The sequence below is a fragment of the Meleagris gallopavo genome, chromosome 8 (genome assembly GCF_905368555.1).
Source record: "Meleagris gallopavo chromosome 8, MGAL_WU_HG_1.1, whole genome shotgun sequence".
NCBI lineage: Eukaryota > Metazoa > Chordata > Aves > Galliformes > Phasianidae > Meleagris > Meleagris gallopavo.
The window spans coordinates 594,298-609,895 of NC_139411.1; the positions used below are offsets into that span (position 1 = coordinate 594,298).

Below are 15,598 nucleotides of genomic sequence, written 5' to 3' on the forward strand. Positions count from 1 at the left end.
ATGAATTAAATAGAATATCTGCAGCCTAGGTACAACTTACCTTTCAAGACTCCTTGGGCCAGGCAGGTCTACTCCAGAACACTATAAAGGATAGTATGTGAGTACATTTGTACAATTTAGGCTGTATAGAAGTTTCCAATCCTACAGATACACACAGGACTACACATGCCTGAAAAATGACTTGTACGTAAAGTTAAATAAAAGCTTCATTTATAATGTTGAAAACCTAAGTGGTAACCATTGCCATGAACCATACATGTAAGAGGAGTTAGCTCAAATGGAGAAAGCTGAAGCAATATTTCAAATATACTCCTTTCATTTCAGTACGTGAGTGCTATCTCACGTTAGCCATCCCTCCATACATGAGGGAGGGGAAGATTGAACAATAATTGATAGGCTTTTACTGCCCTGTTTTACAAAGACTGATGGCTTCTCTCCTCTTGATAGTGACACTGAGCACGAGTTGCACTGTCATGCAACAGGCAGCCCTTTTCCCTTTTTTGGCCACATCATTCATTTTATTAGATTTCTTGCTGCTCCCATGCTTTTATGTGGTTTCACACATGTTCCAAGATTAACCAATATATTTTGTTTTTATATGTAAATTCAATTTTTGCTTTTTCACTTACATTCAGAAAAACTAGCTAATAGAAGAGAAATTAAATGAAGTGAAAGAGCAAACTTATAGCATCTGCGATGGCTCCCATGACTGAAGGTCCTCTAGAAGGTCTTGCATTTACCATGTTTTGGCATTGCTATCTTTCCATCTTAAATCTGATTTCTTATCAGTTTGATCCTAACTTTGACCTGAAAATGGGTAGCAGGTGGCAGATATGACTGCAAGAAGGTACTCCTGCAAGAAGTGACTCCTTACTGAGTCACTGAAATTGCTTCGTGAATTCTGAAACACCATCAGTGGTTTCAAGAGGATTCCCAACAACAGCCTCTTAAATGTAGCAGCTGTTCACTCTAGCTAGGCAAAATGCACATGATATAGCATGCAATAATGCATATAAACTATTACCTGAATTGAACCTTATCTGTGCTGTACAGTGAAGATGTGCCTAATATAGCCATAAATGAGGTAAGAAGCTGCATTTGGCCTGGTATTAGAAGGAAAGCACTGCAGAGCCATATCACATTGTGGAACTTCAGACAGAAGCCACACAGAACAAGATAGGTTTGTCTTAGAGGACTACTACAAAAATATACTATTGAGCATATAAATATTATAATGATAAATTTGACTTGATAGTTATTTTCTGAGTGTGGCTCAAATTTACTTCCCATTTAGTAACGAATGAATGTTCTGAAAACTTAAGTTGCACTATCACAGGCAAGGAAAGTTTAAAAACATATAGCTTCAACCTTTCATACATTCAATCTTCAGTGAAGATAATTAATATCAGATGTACTACGGGAGCTTAGAAAACCTTACTACAAAAAACCCTAGGTAATACTTACAAGACTCGTGAGCTAGAGTTGCTTATAAAACTTGATTGACACCAGTGTTGGCTTTGCACTGTCCCAACACAAGAGCACTCATTTAAGTGTCCAGCTTTTGGAACTGAGCCTTGTGTTTAAAGAAATGGCTGCTTTCGGAAGCCACCTCTCAATTCACAATTTAGCATCCTTTAGCAGTTACCTTTCTGATCTGAACAAACATTCAACTGCAAAACTAAATTTTTGTGAATCAACACCAGAGTCTTTGGAAATAATCATGTTGCACTTGACTGCCAAAAGAGCGTCAAATACGTTTTACGGTTTTCAGATTACACAAACTATAATTATTACTGATACTGAAAACTAATTTTCAATGTGATATTCATTTCTTCTCACTAGAAGGGAGATAAATACTTGACTGATTTAACTCCTGAATAAAATACTGATGTTATCACTGTCCAGCTGCAAAGGAAAATGAATAAAATCTGTCTTTCACAAGCATTATGCATAGAACAAGTACAGATGTGTATACATACCAACACTGTATTTGAACACAGAAATGGAGCTGAGCTGCAACTTCTTCTCTTTTGAATGGAAATGAAGACTAAGTACAAGGTGCATTTCAAAACCAACTTGGAAAATACCTAATTCACATTTACCTTCTTTATTTTGGCAGAAGAGCACTTATTGGGCCATAGGAGCATCCAGACCTATGTCAATGTAGTCAAGGTCTTCTATTCGTAGAGAACCTTAATAATATATTTCTAAATATGAGCCTTAATGAATAAAACTAAAAGAAAGGGCATTTCAGTAGAATTTTAGCTTCATACTGGGCAGAAACAGGTAGCTGAATAATTTTATGATTTTATGGAAACACAGAAATAAACTGGAGCGTCTCCCATGTTAAGACAAACAAATTTGTGCAACTAGAAGAATGCTGCAAATAAAAAACAAAAGTACTATCAGCAGCATGCAAATCCCGCAGGGCTTTTGGCCTTGTTAGATGCATCTTAATACAGGGGTCTCTTTCTGGGCTTTATTTATCACCTAAATAAATTTAGTGAAATACTATACACCTCTGCCCTTGAGAGAATATCACCTAAGTCCATTGTTAAAAACAATCAGGTAGGTACCACTATGCCCTTTCACTAGTTCAGTTTCCTTTCCCCTAGTTTTTGGGATGCAAAGTACCTTTTTCCTAGAGTATATACAACTGCTATTTTACACATTCACACAAGACTTGGCAGAGATAAATATCTGCCTATTCATTATAGACTCTGCACTTCACAGTTAAAGGTCAAGCAAAAGGAAAAGCAAAACCAGATACTAAGCCAACTATAATGGGAGCTATACAACACACAGAAGTACAAAACAACAGGTATCTTTGGCAACAGGCTTTCACATTAAAAAGGACAAGAAAATAAAGAGAAAGCACAAAAAAGACTTAGAAGAACAAGCATTGTTCTTCAAAAAGCACAGACAAAACAATCCAAATGACATTTTAAAGCGTACCCCAAAAGCAGAAGACTTAAATACATTAGAGTTTCCAGAAATAAGAATAAAAATGACACATTGGGTATGACCCTTTGCAGTATGTCACTTCACCTGAAAAATTAATACGAATAATGTTCATCAGTAAATGGATTTTCTTCTAAAAATTTTTATCTTGGCTAATATTTTTTTCACGTATTTTTAACAGTCAATAGAATTTATAAAGTGGGACAGATGAACAGAACATACGCATAGGTATTCTAGCACACACTGACAGGTGTGATAGAAAGTTCTGTTCCACATTAATAACTGAAAGCAGCACATCTTTACTCCGTAAACACAGAGCAAGGTCACTCATATAATGAAAAATATGGTTTTGTGTAAACTGAAGGAGAAATAATAAATAATAAAGAAGATATTGCGTAGACATTATAATCTCTGAGGCTCTGGACAACAAGCACTTCTTTTCTCTGAAGGGACCACTCTGCAGCCTGAATTCATCTATTTTTATGTCACATAGTTTTACTCGTTCTCAAGTCAAAAGTGGAGAACCATGAATACTTTGGCTTCAAAAGGGATAGCACTAATCCAAATCGTAAGGAATCAAGTTTCCTAATGGCCTGTTCTGCTGCAGTGCAACATGCTTTATTAGCACAGAGACTGGGGGACGTGTACTTCTGTTTTAATCAACAAATGCAATAGAGATCCCTGCACGCAACTACAAAGGTCCATAATACATTTTTGTGACAACAGGCAAAGGGTCATCTCGTGCAGCAAGAGTAGCCTCCAGAACAGAGTAAATATGTAAGAAAAACATTTGACGTACTTGGATCTGACAAGATTGAGTCGGTTTTCGGCAAAAATTGGTCACAGCGGACTCCTTGGTAGCCCTCTTTGCACCTGAGAAAAAGGGGATAAATGACAAACATACGCATGCGATAGTAGAAGGTTAATTTCAAGGCAGCAACTCAAAAGAATTTTTCCCTGTCAATGTTGTGAGGGACGTGCATATTTGGAGTTATTTAAATTATTATAGAAGCAAGTTTCTGAAACAGACAAGGACCACACAAAATAATAATTATTTTAAGGATTTCCCCACAATTATTTCTGGTTATTGTAGAAACTATTGAAAGAAGTGTCAGTTAAGTGCAATTCTTCTTTTAAATATTAAATTAAACAACAGTTAAACAGCTAAAAAACATCTTCACTCAAATAGACATTTGCAGATCAAATAAACTTATTAGATAAAACAAAGTTTTATAAAGTTTCTGTACTGCACAAAACCATGAGATTTGCAATGCATTCATCTTTGGATGTTTCAGTAAGTAGGGAACATAGGGAACACTTATCCAGACATTTATTTTAAGACAAATTCCAACTGTATTTAAGAGATAACGAGTTTACGCTTGATAGACAAGGCATTGCTCCTAAGTGAACTTTCTTAGATATCCACAGAAATACAATTCAAATCGTATAAACTAGAATATCCCACTGTCTTAATAAAACCAAATTTGCTTTGACTAGAATTCTAATACCATTATTTATCTTGAATCCTTACTTAAAAAAACTCCATTTAATACATTTGGGCTGTTCTTAGAACAATCCCTTTCATTTCAACTAAGCACACTGAAATCAGGCCTTTAATTATTTATTCACTAAGCAGTTTCACAAAGAGAAGTGATGGGCAGTTTAATTACAAATGATAGCAACAGGGACTCCGTATCTCACCAAGTTCCTGAGCATCACCCAAACAATATGCTCAAATCAGAATCACTGTCCTCATTAGGATTGACAACTGTAACTTGAATTCTGTGATAACGTCAGGAACAGAAGTTAATTCTTCCTTCACAACATTTCTACTCAGATTTCCTCAGAAAGTTGCCTATTAAAATGCTTTTTGATTAATAAATTGATACCTGAGAAGTGCATCTTCACCATAATTGATACAGGGATTAGAAAGCATATTTGTGAAGAAATCTATAAATTATAAGAATTCCCATCAGACACAAAAATCTACAGTAAGAGGAAGATTAAAAAATATTGATTTTATGTCAAATCTTGCTTTGTGCCTTTTTCTCTTAAAAGCTTTTTGCTTTCTTCCCAGTGGTACTTTGGAGATCGGTTTCTCATTGGTAATTGTCTATCTGTAAAGCAGACCGGAAAAAAACAAAATCAGATCCTATGGCAGTGGTCACAATTTACCAGTCAAGGAAAAAATGCTCTGAAGATATTTGCATATTTGTCTTTTTTTTTCCATGCAATATATTCACTTAAAAGATGTCCATTAGTCAGAAAAAGCTCAAGAGGTCATAATAAACTCAGACACTGCTGCATGCACTTTTTTGCATCCAATTATGAAATACCTGACGTTGCCTCACATGGAACAGAAACTCATCTTCACGTTCTTGTGGAGGTTTGGTAGAGCTCATTTCCAAGCTTAAGAAGAGCATTCAAGGGTGGCAATATTCTTTTCTTTGCACTAGCATTTTCTATTAACATTTTAACAGATATTTGTGCCAGTCCCACTTACTACCCTATTCAGACTTGCAACCAAACTGTTGGTTTGCAAGTCATACAGATCATTCATCACCTAGTCCAATGCAGCAATCACAGAGCAGTAACACCTGCAGGAGCTGAACTTAACGCACACTAGCGTGATGCACACTACCAGGCAGGGCAATGCAGAACAGTGCTATCAGTACCCTCATACCAGCAGGATTAGCCCCTTCCCTCCCCTCCAACAGTCATCAGAGCTAGCAGAGACAGGAGTCTGCTGCCTTCCTTCCATATTGTTCCACACTCTTTATAACAAAACAAACTTTGCTATCTCATTTCACCATTGAGTAAGAGTCTGGACCATTTATTTCAGCTACCAGACATCCCTGGTTAATTAATTGCTCATGCCAGAGTTGAAGGAGAAGAGTTTGCTGCCAGGGCATGCAACAAACTGAACGTCACTACTCCAATCCTACCAACTGTCAGGGGCCAAACATCGGTCTTATACTTCAGGAAAATATTTGTTCTATCTGGCAAATGAGGCTTTGAATATTCTCATTTCCACTGAATGCTGTTCATAAGAGTTAGAATTTATCAGCTGCAAATACTACAGATGCATATAAAGTTGATGGCCTTGCAAACGGCGTGGTATAAAACTGGTAAAGTATTGCCCAGGTATAGGATCAAGTTAGATTAACTTCTATGGCTTTCATTTCCTAACTTTATAAGAGCTGTGGGTTGGAATGGAATATATCACTGTCCCCTCATTGTACACCTCCTGCCTTGTATAACTCAGCATCTCTGGAATCCGACTGTGCACTGCTGCTACTATGTATTCAATCTGGAAATAATAATGGTGCTGTGTTTCTTCTCTTAAAAATGAATTGGCTATCTCATCAAACTATTATTTCTATCTTGACTATACATACACTGTTGCTACTTCAGTGTGAAACTGAAGCATATGGTAATCAACTGGTTGACTGACTTGGATGAGTCTAAAGTAGCATTTTCACTTACCTGTACACTTGGATGAACATGCCAAAACAAGCATTTAGTTTTGTTATTTTCAAAATTGAGTACAGAGGTGGCTGATAAGGAATAAATAAGATACTTTAATATAAAAATGTAATGTTACACTAAGCAAAGTACTATAGCCAGCCATACATAACTTGTGTTTTAAACAATGTGTCAATAAAAATAAAAACTAAGTTCCCTAGCTTTATTATCAAATGATTTTTGAAATCCATAAGACAACAAGTAATAAGAATAACTGCTTTGTCAACATCACGAATTTCATATCTTTGTAAAGCAGTCTTGTCAAATTGAAGCCTTTTAAAATGTACATTTGACAGTTATAACGTTGAAATACAATAAAAGCTGATGTTGTGGCACCCTATAATCTCCTCTGAAGTATCAGCCATCCATTCTACACTGGGAAATGTGATGGTTGTACTCACAGCACCTGATAAGTCAACATGCTGTTAATTGGCATCACACCTCTGAAGGAAAAAAACTAAAACCAACAAAACAAAGAAACCCCGTCTTACAACTATACTGCAACAACAGTTTTTTTTTGTCACATTCAGAAGTATATAGAAAAGCCCAACTGAAGTCGTTAAATATTGCCACACGGTGCAAATCATTGCATTTATATTTGTGGTTGTATTAAAAAAAAAAAGCTGTGAGCAATCAGGAAAACCTTGATAAATACTTAGATACAGCTGACTGTACAAATGATCACTTAGTTATATGACAAGCAAGGGTTTATTAGCAATGCCTTCAGAGAAGAAAGAAAGAAACAGTAGGATGAGATATTGCTCATAGTCAAGTGAAAGCTCCGACCTGCACGTGAGATTGCAACTTTCACCTATGAGTTGGAACTGCAGTGTGAGCTCCAACTCAATAACAGAACACATGTAGCTCCTAAAGTGCTGTGTTCTATTAACAGAATTGGACATATGCTCAAGTGCAGACCACGGTGAAAGTCTCCATAAATAGAATTACTGTTTCATCGCAAATTAAATCCGAGTGAGGAATCCACTATTTTTTACTCTGATTTTCACCAATATAATTTTATTTATCTACACTTGAGAACAAAATTATCAGCAATAATTGTTATGATTTAAAAGTGGTACGAAAAAAATCCTAAGTAAAGCCAATATGAAGCTGCTAAAAATCCTGAAATACAGAACATGCTTAAGTGATAGCTGCTAAATTCAGACAGGATTACTTAATGTTGTGTTCTACACATCTTGCACTTGGTAATATTATTTCTCAAAGATGGTGTTTTTTTAAGGTTAAGCTTTACTGTGCATTGCACTTACGTAGTCACTCACAACCTCCTTTCCGTGGAAAGCTACATACAGTAACGTTTTTCACTCCTCAAGGTAAGGTCTTTTGGTCCTTGCTCTACTTACGCACATTTTGACTTACAAATCAAAAAGCAAGGAAATTATTTTCTCATCACACCAGTTAATAGCCACTGAACCAAAATATAAATGACTAGAAACCATACATAACAGCATCTTCTATTTATTCTCTCAGAGAGGGTTCAGAGATCATAATAAAGAGATGTTCGAGTGGTCAATAAATTTTGATCACATACTTATTCACACACACAGCATACATCACACTCTATCCTGGATTAGAGTGTCAGCTATGTAACAAATATATACTGCAAGTCATGACGTTCCATGGGCCATTGGGTTGTATCAAAGCCATGTGTGGAATATGCTACAAACAATGAAAAATAATTTCTCTGTTGTGCAAGCAAGCTAAAGTTCAGCTTCTCTGCTTCCAGCTGGAATGACCTTCACAGTAAACAACAGAAATTTGTATGAGCATTGCTCCAAAAGCAATGCTTCCTATTTGATTATTGTGGTCTTTCCTAGCCTAAATATCCAGCTGACCCTCTCCATACCACACAACTGTGACCCTCTGATCCAGCCCATTGGATCCCTCTAAACAGCTCTCCAAACCCAAGCAGATGAACACTCCTGCCCAACCTGGCACTGGTCAGATACCCACCCAGTGTATGCTAAGACCACTCCCCACCAAGACTACCAACACAATCTCAAACACAGCCAGTCCTAATCTCAAGCTCCATGGAAGACCATCTGTTGCCAGCTGCCAATCACATCCAACACCATCCACAACAACTCTGACATTGCTCAACCCACCATCAGTATTCCCAACCCAGCCATAAGCAGCCAGCCTCTCCAAGAGAATGCTGTGGAAAACAGCATCCAATACTTTGCTAAATGCTGAAGACCCATGTGGGGTCTTCACATCACAGAAGGAGATCAAGCCAGCCAAGCTGGACTGCTCACTTGACTACAAATAGATATCAGCTGGGTCCAGCTACCCTATACATGCTATGTCCTTGTATTCTTCCTGAAAAAATAAAGATAAAAATAAAAATAGAGATAACCATTTATTCTCAAAAAAATACAAGGAAAAATAATGATAATGAAAAATAAAAAACTCAAAAGAGTGAAGAGAGACACCTCTGCTTCTGAGACATCTCTAATCATGTACAGACAAGTAAAATAGTTGTGTATTAATCCTTGGAAAGTTAATAGTTTTATCAGGTATTATTTACACCCAACAGTGTTCATACTAAAATATAATCGTAGAAGGAATGTTTTAATTCCAAATGAACTAAGCATTACTGCAGACTTCTCCCAGAAACTGCTGCAGACAGGGAGCACTGCTGAGAGAGATGACATTTTCCTCTTTGCTAATCTGTTTCTGTAGTTTCACAATGGAAAGACTTTTCCAAGATACTATGACCTTTCAAAACTGTTTCATGAAAGGTTCGTGTAATAACTTACAAGCAATCTGTTAAAGGAAAAGCCATGGCTTTTCTTAATTGCAAAGTGAAGGTGGGAGTGAGGCTGTAGGAGCTTAGGCTGCCAGTGGTCAGGTCTCAGTAACAAGTGCAGCAGGGGGCACAGAAGGAAAGAAGAAGAGGAGGAAGGGTGGCAGCACCTAGTACAAAACCAGTTACAACAGCCTGTAATAGCAACACAGCTAAGTGGCATTTCATTAATTCTTTTGATCTATTTAACACCCCAGCATATGCATCTGAATAAAGCTTAATGTCTTCCCAAAACAAAAATGCTGGATTTTAAAACTCTTATAAAATGGCAGTTTTTCCTCAGGGGTTTCCACTAGTGAAAAACAAAGCACGGTTTACATACAAATAGCATTATGTACTTAAATTATTCTTTCTTACTATTGATGTTTTGCACTTAGATATGTTTTTCCATTCCTACTATACACTCAAGTTTCACGTTCATACTGTGAATCATGCAGCAACACAAATTCAGTTCCCTGCTTCAAACTTTTAGTTTGAAGTGTGCAACTGCATTCTTGAGAATTTTTTTTTTGTGTAAAATCTACAACACAACAGAGAAGAAACCTTCTGTATAGTAAAGGTTTCAAGTACAGATTTGAGTTTAAAACAAACAAACAAACAACAACAACAAAAAAAAAAACAAAAAAAACCACCAAAACCAAACGACTTTGTAATTTATTTTGTGATTAAGTCAAGGCATGTATCTCTTTTTCTCTTTCATTTTTATTAAAAAAAAAGTTGACTTCTGTGAAAATATATCATACAAATCTCAAAGAATGGACATTAAGAACTTTGGAAAAAAAATCACCATCCTGTCAATTTTCTTTAAAAATCTTGCAATCGTTAAAAGTAAGTAGAGCAAGTAACCATGAAGAAAATTATATTCAATAGGTATCCAGAGAAGAGTGAAAAAGTTTTCCTATATCATTTGACCTAAAGCCAGGCTAGTTAAAAAACTCTAACTTCAATAGGGAAATTGAATAAAACTTCGTAAAAATCATGGTATTTTTCAGGCTAGAAATTGTCAGTGCAGCTCTCTGAAAAAAGAAGTACTATTATGCACTTGTTGCAAATGGCATAGAGATTTAAAGGTCATACCTACAAAAACCCATGTCATTGCCTAGACTTACATAATACAACTTTCAACTAATTTGTTGACTTCGGTCTTTCAGGTTCCTTTAGCCTTGGAGAAGCAAAATGGGGATACTTTAGTAAAATTGGAATTCTCTAACTCCTCTGTATTAACCATTGAAATAAATGAGGCTTTTAGCATTTAAAAAGGAGTTATGTGGATTTCATTTAAATGCCTCGTTCAAGGTCATGCAGAAAGTAACAAATTACCATTTCTCTCTTTCTCTGGGTGGTTTTCTTTCTATTTCATAAAGAGTAGTTCAGAAAAAGAAAAAAAATTGGCAAGATGTATCAGAAAAGCCATTCAAGTTCTCCAGGCCTATGGCAGTATCTGAACTAGTGATTTCCTACTCTTCTTAGCAGACGAGGTTTTGAATTTTGAAAGTGTTCCCTTACACAGGAAAAAAAAAGTTAATACAATTAATCAACGCACATATCCCATGCAGAATTGTTGTGTTGTGGTTGTAGACTTGAGAGTTCACTTAAAATTCAGGTTAGCTCCTTTATCCTGAAATTCACATGTATTGTTTGACAGATAATTTGTATCAAAATTTACTTGCAGCATACCCACACAAATTGATGGTCAGTGAACGCACAGGTTTTCGGCTTTTCACATGAGTGAGAATTACCTCCTCTCACTAAGGATAGTGAAACTCTTCAGAAATATTTTTTCTCTTTTTTTTTTTTTTTTTTCCATAGGACACATCTAGATAGAAGTCATACAACACACACAGCACAGTTTGAAGAGTCAACTTTGCAAATGACTGCAGTTTAGTTCCAGCAAACAGATTCAGGAATGAGAAACAGTTTTGTAGTTTTTTTTTATTGTAGACACATTTCAAACACTGCATAGTTACGCACATAGAAAGCACTGAGATTCACAGAAGTCTACTCATGCTGCTCCACTACTCAGGTTTGAGCTAAGCTGAATTCACTGATTTCAGGAGATGACTTCCTCTTTTGTCCTCTAAACATCATTCCCCACCAGAAAACAACAAAATATTCTAGTTTTCAAATCCTTTGTTTCCCTTCAGCTGGAGATGAACCAGAACATACTGACATGACTGGAAAACAGACATCCTAAGGATCATCTAGCTTATTCCAAAATCTGCAGAAATGAAATCTCTTTCCATCCATACAGAGTGGTTGTCTGCTGTATCGGAGAAAAATTCAAATCTGATAGGATTGCATTACTTTGCTACAAAAGATATGGACAGAAATAGGCACCACAGACAGGTCTAGGCAGAAACAGCCATCCAAGATATACAATGGCCAAGACTGACCAGAATTTACCAGGCCGAAAATAATCCATTTGCTAAGGAAATCGAAGCACTGTTCTGAAGCACTGCCAAATATTTAGCTATTGAAGAATTCCAAGGAAGATGAAAGGAGCAACAGATGCATAACTTGCATATGAAACAAAGTGATAGAAAATGCAAAAAACTTTTTAAAGCACTGTGCTGCTTCTAGTACTCATAATGAAATTTAGAATGGAGCTGGAAGATAAGCAAGATTATGCAGTCATGGTTGACAAGGCCAAGGTCATACTCACCTTATGCTAAATCTGTTTAAACTATGGCTCCAGGAGAAATTTCAGTGCTTATACCAAATTAAAAATATATATTTAGTATCAGCTTAAATTTTTGGAGCTATTTGTTAGTAAAAATCAAATGTTACGAGGTCAACAAGTACTAATGCTCAACAAAAGTTTACTTATGCTTCTAAATCCACATAAACAGTGCTTACACTCTTATACTACATTCTCACTCTGGGCTAGACAGGCAGCACCAACAGGCAACACAAGTCCAGATCATAAATATACTACTTGAAATATATAACCAAGCATCAACATCAGGAAGAGAAAATTTCACAAAGAGAAATTTGAATCAGCTTAATGTTTTTCATTTTAATCAATTTTTCAAAATTTTTGAATTTTTATCTTTTGTTACCTTCTATTACTGATTAAAAAAAAAAAAAAGGAAACTTAGTCTGTACTGCGTAAACTGTGTCCTGAGTGCCAATCTTAACTTTGAAGTCAAGGGTCTGCAAATGTTGGTTAACTTCAGCAGATATGAGCAAAAGTTTAGCAGGAGCTTTCAGAAGCAACTCTAGGTGTAAGAGCATTTCAAAAATGTAATGTATAATTCTCTTTTACTTTTTCAAGAAAGATTTTAGTTCTGTTCTGTATCATTCAAATTTAATTCAGTACACGCAGTCCAACACACGCTGTCCTAGTTCACACTGCACCATCCTTTCTCCTTAAAAAACTTGGATCCATGAACCACAAAGCATTAGGAACTGTCTCAGAATATCACCTAATAAACAAACTGCTTTACCAACTAACTGAGCAATTACTTGCCTGCTATTCTGGATTTAACCAAACAAAAATTGAAAAGACTTGATTAGGTTCTTCCCCCAGTATACCTCTGCTGTGTGATAAATAATTCACTATAGATGATAAATGAATATATTCTTTCATTATGTATGGCATTCATCAGTGATGAGAAAGCTTTTGAATAAATGGAAAGTGTTTTCATATTGTATTCAAAAGCCTCATGAAGCTAAGGCATAGATGAAAGCCACATCAATAGTTGAAAAACAAAAGAAAATGAGACCTTTGCTTTACATTACATCTGATCAAGATTACCATCTTCATAGAAGTCCTTCAAAAGTCCTTCTCAAAAGAAATTTTAAGGACTGAACACAGGTAAAATAACAAAAATGTCCAAAATCAATAAAAAAAGGACTAAAAGATATTATACATATAGATGCAATCATGGCATTCATGGCATTTTTAAAAACAACTATAACAATAAGGGAGTCAATACTAAAGAAAGATGCAAACTCATTAGTAAGTAGAATAACGTTTGTTGGAATTTTTTTCCCCCACTTCTCTCTCCTCAGACACACTACATGCTCACTAATGGAAGTTTTTGTTTCCAGCTACTTAACAGAAGCAGCAGACATAGACTTTCGTTTTGAAAACTTTCAAATATGTTTTACATTTCGTTTTTTTGCATAATTCCTAATTCAAAAATAGAGCCAAATATACTCAAGATAAATAGGATTCCTGAAATGTTTCAAGCCATGCTAATACTACAGAGGATCTTTTGATGATCTTGAAAAAAATCATACAAGATTTTCAGTCCAGCCTTGCAGATTCAGATAACTTATGTCAAGTTTCAATAAAAGATTTTAATTTATATTTCAGACAAATTTTGAAATATGTAAGGAAAATCAGATGCTTGTCCAGTAATGTATATGCAATAACATTACAAACTCCTCTCCTACATAGCTTGAGATCATCATGCTTATCCAGAGGGACAGACTGTTTCTGCCAGATGCTCAAAGCAAGTAAAGTAGTTCAGTAAGGTATTCACTTTGCTTTGTTGACTACTATAATAAAAAGAGCTCATGTACAGGAAAAGGAAACCTACAAATCTACTGTGTTGAGCAGGTCAGAAATAATTAAGCAGTAAAGGCAAATTAAGTTTCTTTTCCTATACCCATGATTTAAGTTAAGGAGTCTTTGACACTATTTTCTCTCTTTCTCTTCTCAAATTTAACAAACAAAATCTCAGATATAACATGGGTTTAACAAATGGAGAACTAGAGGGATTTATTAATGCGTGACTTTATACGAAGAATGTTTCTAGTGAAAAAACACCACAAAACATGTATTCATGATCTTCCTTGAATAGTTTAGAAAAAAAAAATTCTTGTAGTCTTGAAGATTCAGGCTTCTGAGTCTGGAAGACTAAAAGCCCCTAATCTGCCTAGACTGCCAGCAACGAAATAGGTAACGATGATCTTTAGAGTCTTGGGTCACAGAACATTAGAGTGGATCGGCAACTGGGGCAGACCTGCTGAATCCCCCACCACCACTCCTTTGAGACAAAATAGCCTCATAGACAGCCTGCCCTTGCTTTGAGACACGGGCTCCTCATGAGAAGCACTACCTCACTTTAACTTCTCCTGCTGTCTTGGAATTGAATCATACAATGTCCTGGGTTGGAAGAGACCTCAAGGATCATGAATCTCCAACCCCCTGCCACAGGCAGGGCGACCAACTTCTACATTTAATACCAGCCCAGGCTGCCCAGGGCCCCATCCAACCTGGCCTTGAACACCTCCAGGGATGGACAGGGCATCCACAGCCTCTCTGGGCAGCTGTTCCAGCACCTCACCATTCTCTGAATAAAGGACTTAAAGAACTTAAATTGGATCCCACCTCTAAATGAACTGCAATGCAAAATGTCATTTGCTTGCTAGCCCAAAGCAGTTAGAAGGCCCTGAGATGGACTGTATCAGCAGTAATTCTTCTGATCTGAGATGCATACACTCTAGTCTCTTCAGACACAGATTCAGACCAACTTTCTATAGACTTTCAATTCTGGCAGAAGTTGCTACCTGGTTTGGAAATAATCAAAGCCATTCAGGAGGTGTCAGTTAAAATATCCATAAACTACTGACAGATGGTCTACACAAACAATGCCCTCTCACTTCGCAGCAGGAAATAAAAATGCCTCTGCTACTTTATTTAATCTCATCAGCACACATCTCATTTTATAGATCAGAATAATTTGACATGCAATGAAATTGCCTAGCAAAGATCAAATAGAAAAACATATTTGAAAATAATTCTTTCTTAGCATATTAAGTATAATTTAGAACCCAGAAAACGTGCACTGTTAAAATTTAAGTAACACATTTTCTGGAGGTATTTAAAGTTGCTGACTGAGGAACTCCAAACATTTGAAGTTGCCAGCCATTATGCAGAAAGCTACTAACAAGTCTCAAGTAGTAGAATTTCATACAAAGAGACAACTGTACCTATTGCACAGCCATTATGTATCAGTTTATATCACTACGTAGATTTAGCATAAAACTAGCAGCTAGAGCTCTCCTGCTTGTGGATAAATAGCTTACCAGTCAGCAAAAACCACTGGGGTCAACTGACCAAACCTAGTAAGTTTTACACCTACAGAAGGTAGGAAGCAGTAGCTTCATTGACATTATAGCAGCAACATCAGCTGGCAATCCACTAGCTTAAAACTGCAAAAGGTGCTATGAAGAATCTAGCCCAAGGTCAGAAGTTTATTCCGCTCTTTCCTATCAGCTTGGTGCCAAAATAAAAGGTCTGTAACAGCTAGTGTTGAAAAAGCACAAAGCCCGCTA

At 36.3% G+C, this 15,598-nt stretch overlaps 1 protein-coding gene across 3 annotated transcripts in view; it reads right to left on the reverse strand.

Moving 5' to 3' along the window:
* Nucleotides 1–15,598, reverse strand: part of NRG3 (neuregulin 3) — a 357,744-nt gene that overhangs the window by 100,130 nt on the left and 242,016 nt on the right. For all 3 annotated transcript variants that reach the window (XM_085229478.1, XM_085229477.1, XM_085229476.1), the window contains exon 3: nt 3,761–3,834. In XM_085229478.1, coding sequence (XP_085085604.1) covers nt 3,761–3,834 — 74 coding nt within the window. The remainder of the gene's footprint in view (nt 1–3,760; nt 3,835–15,598) is intronic.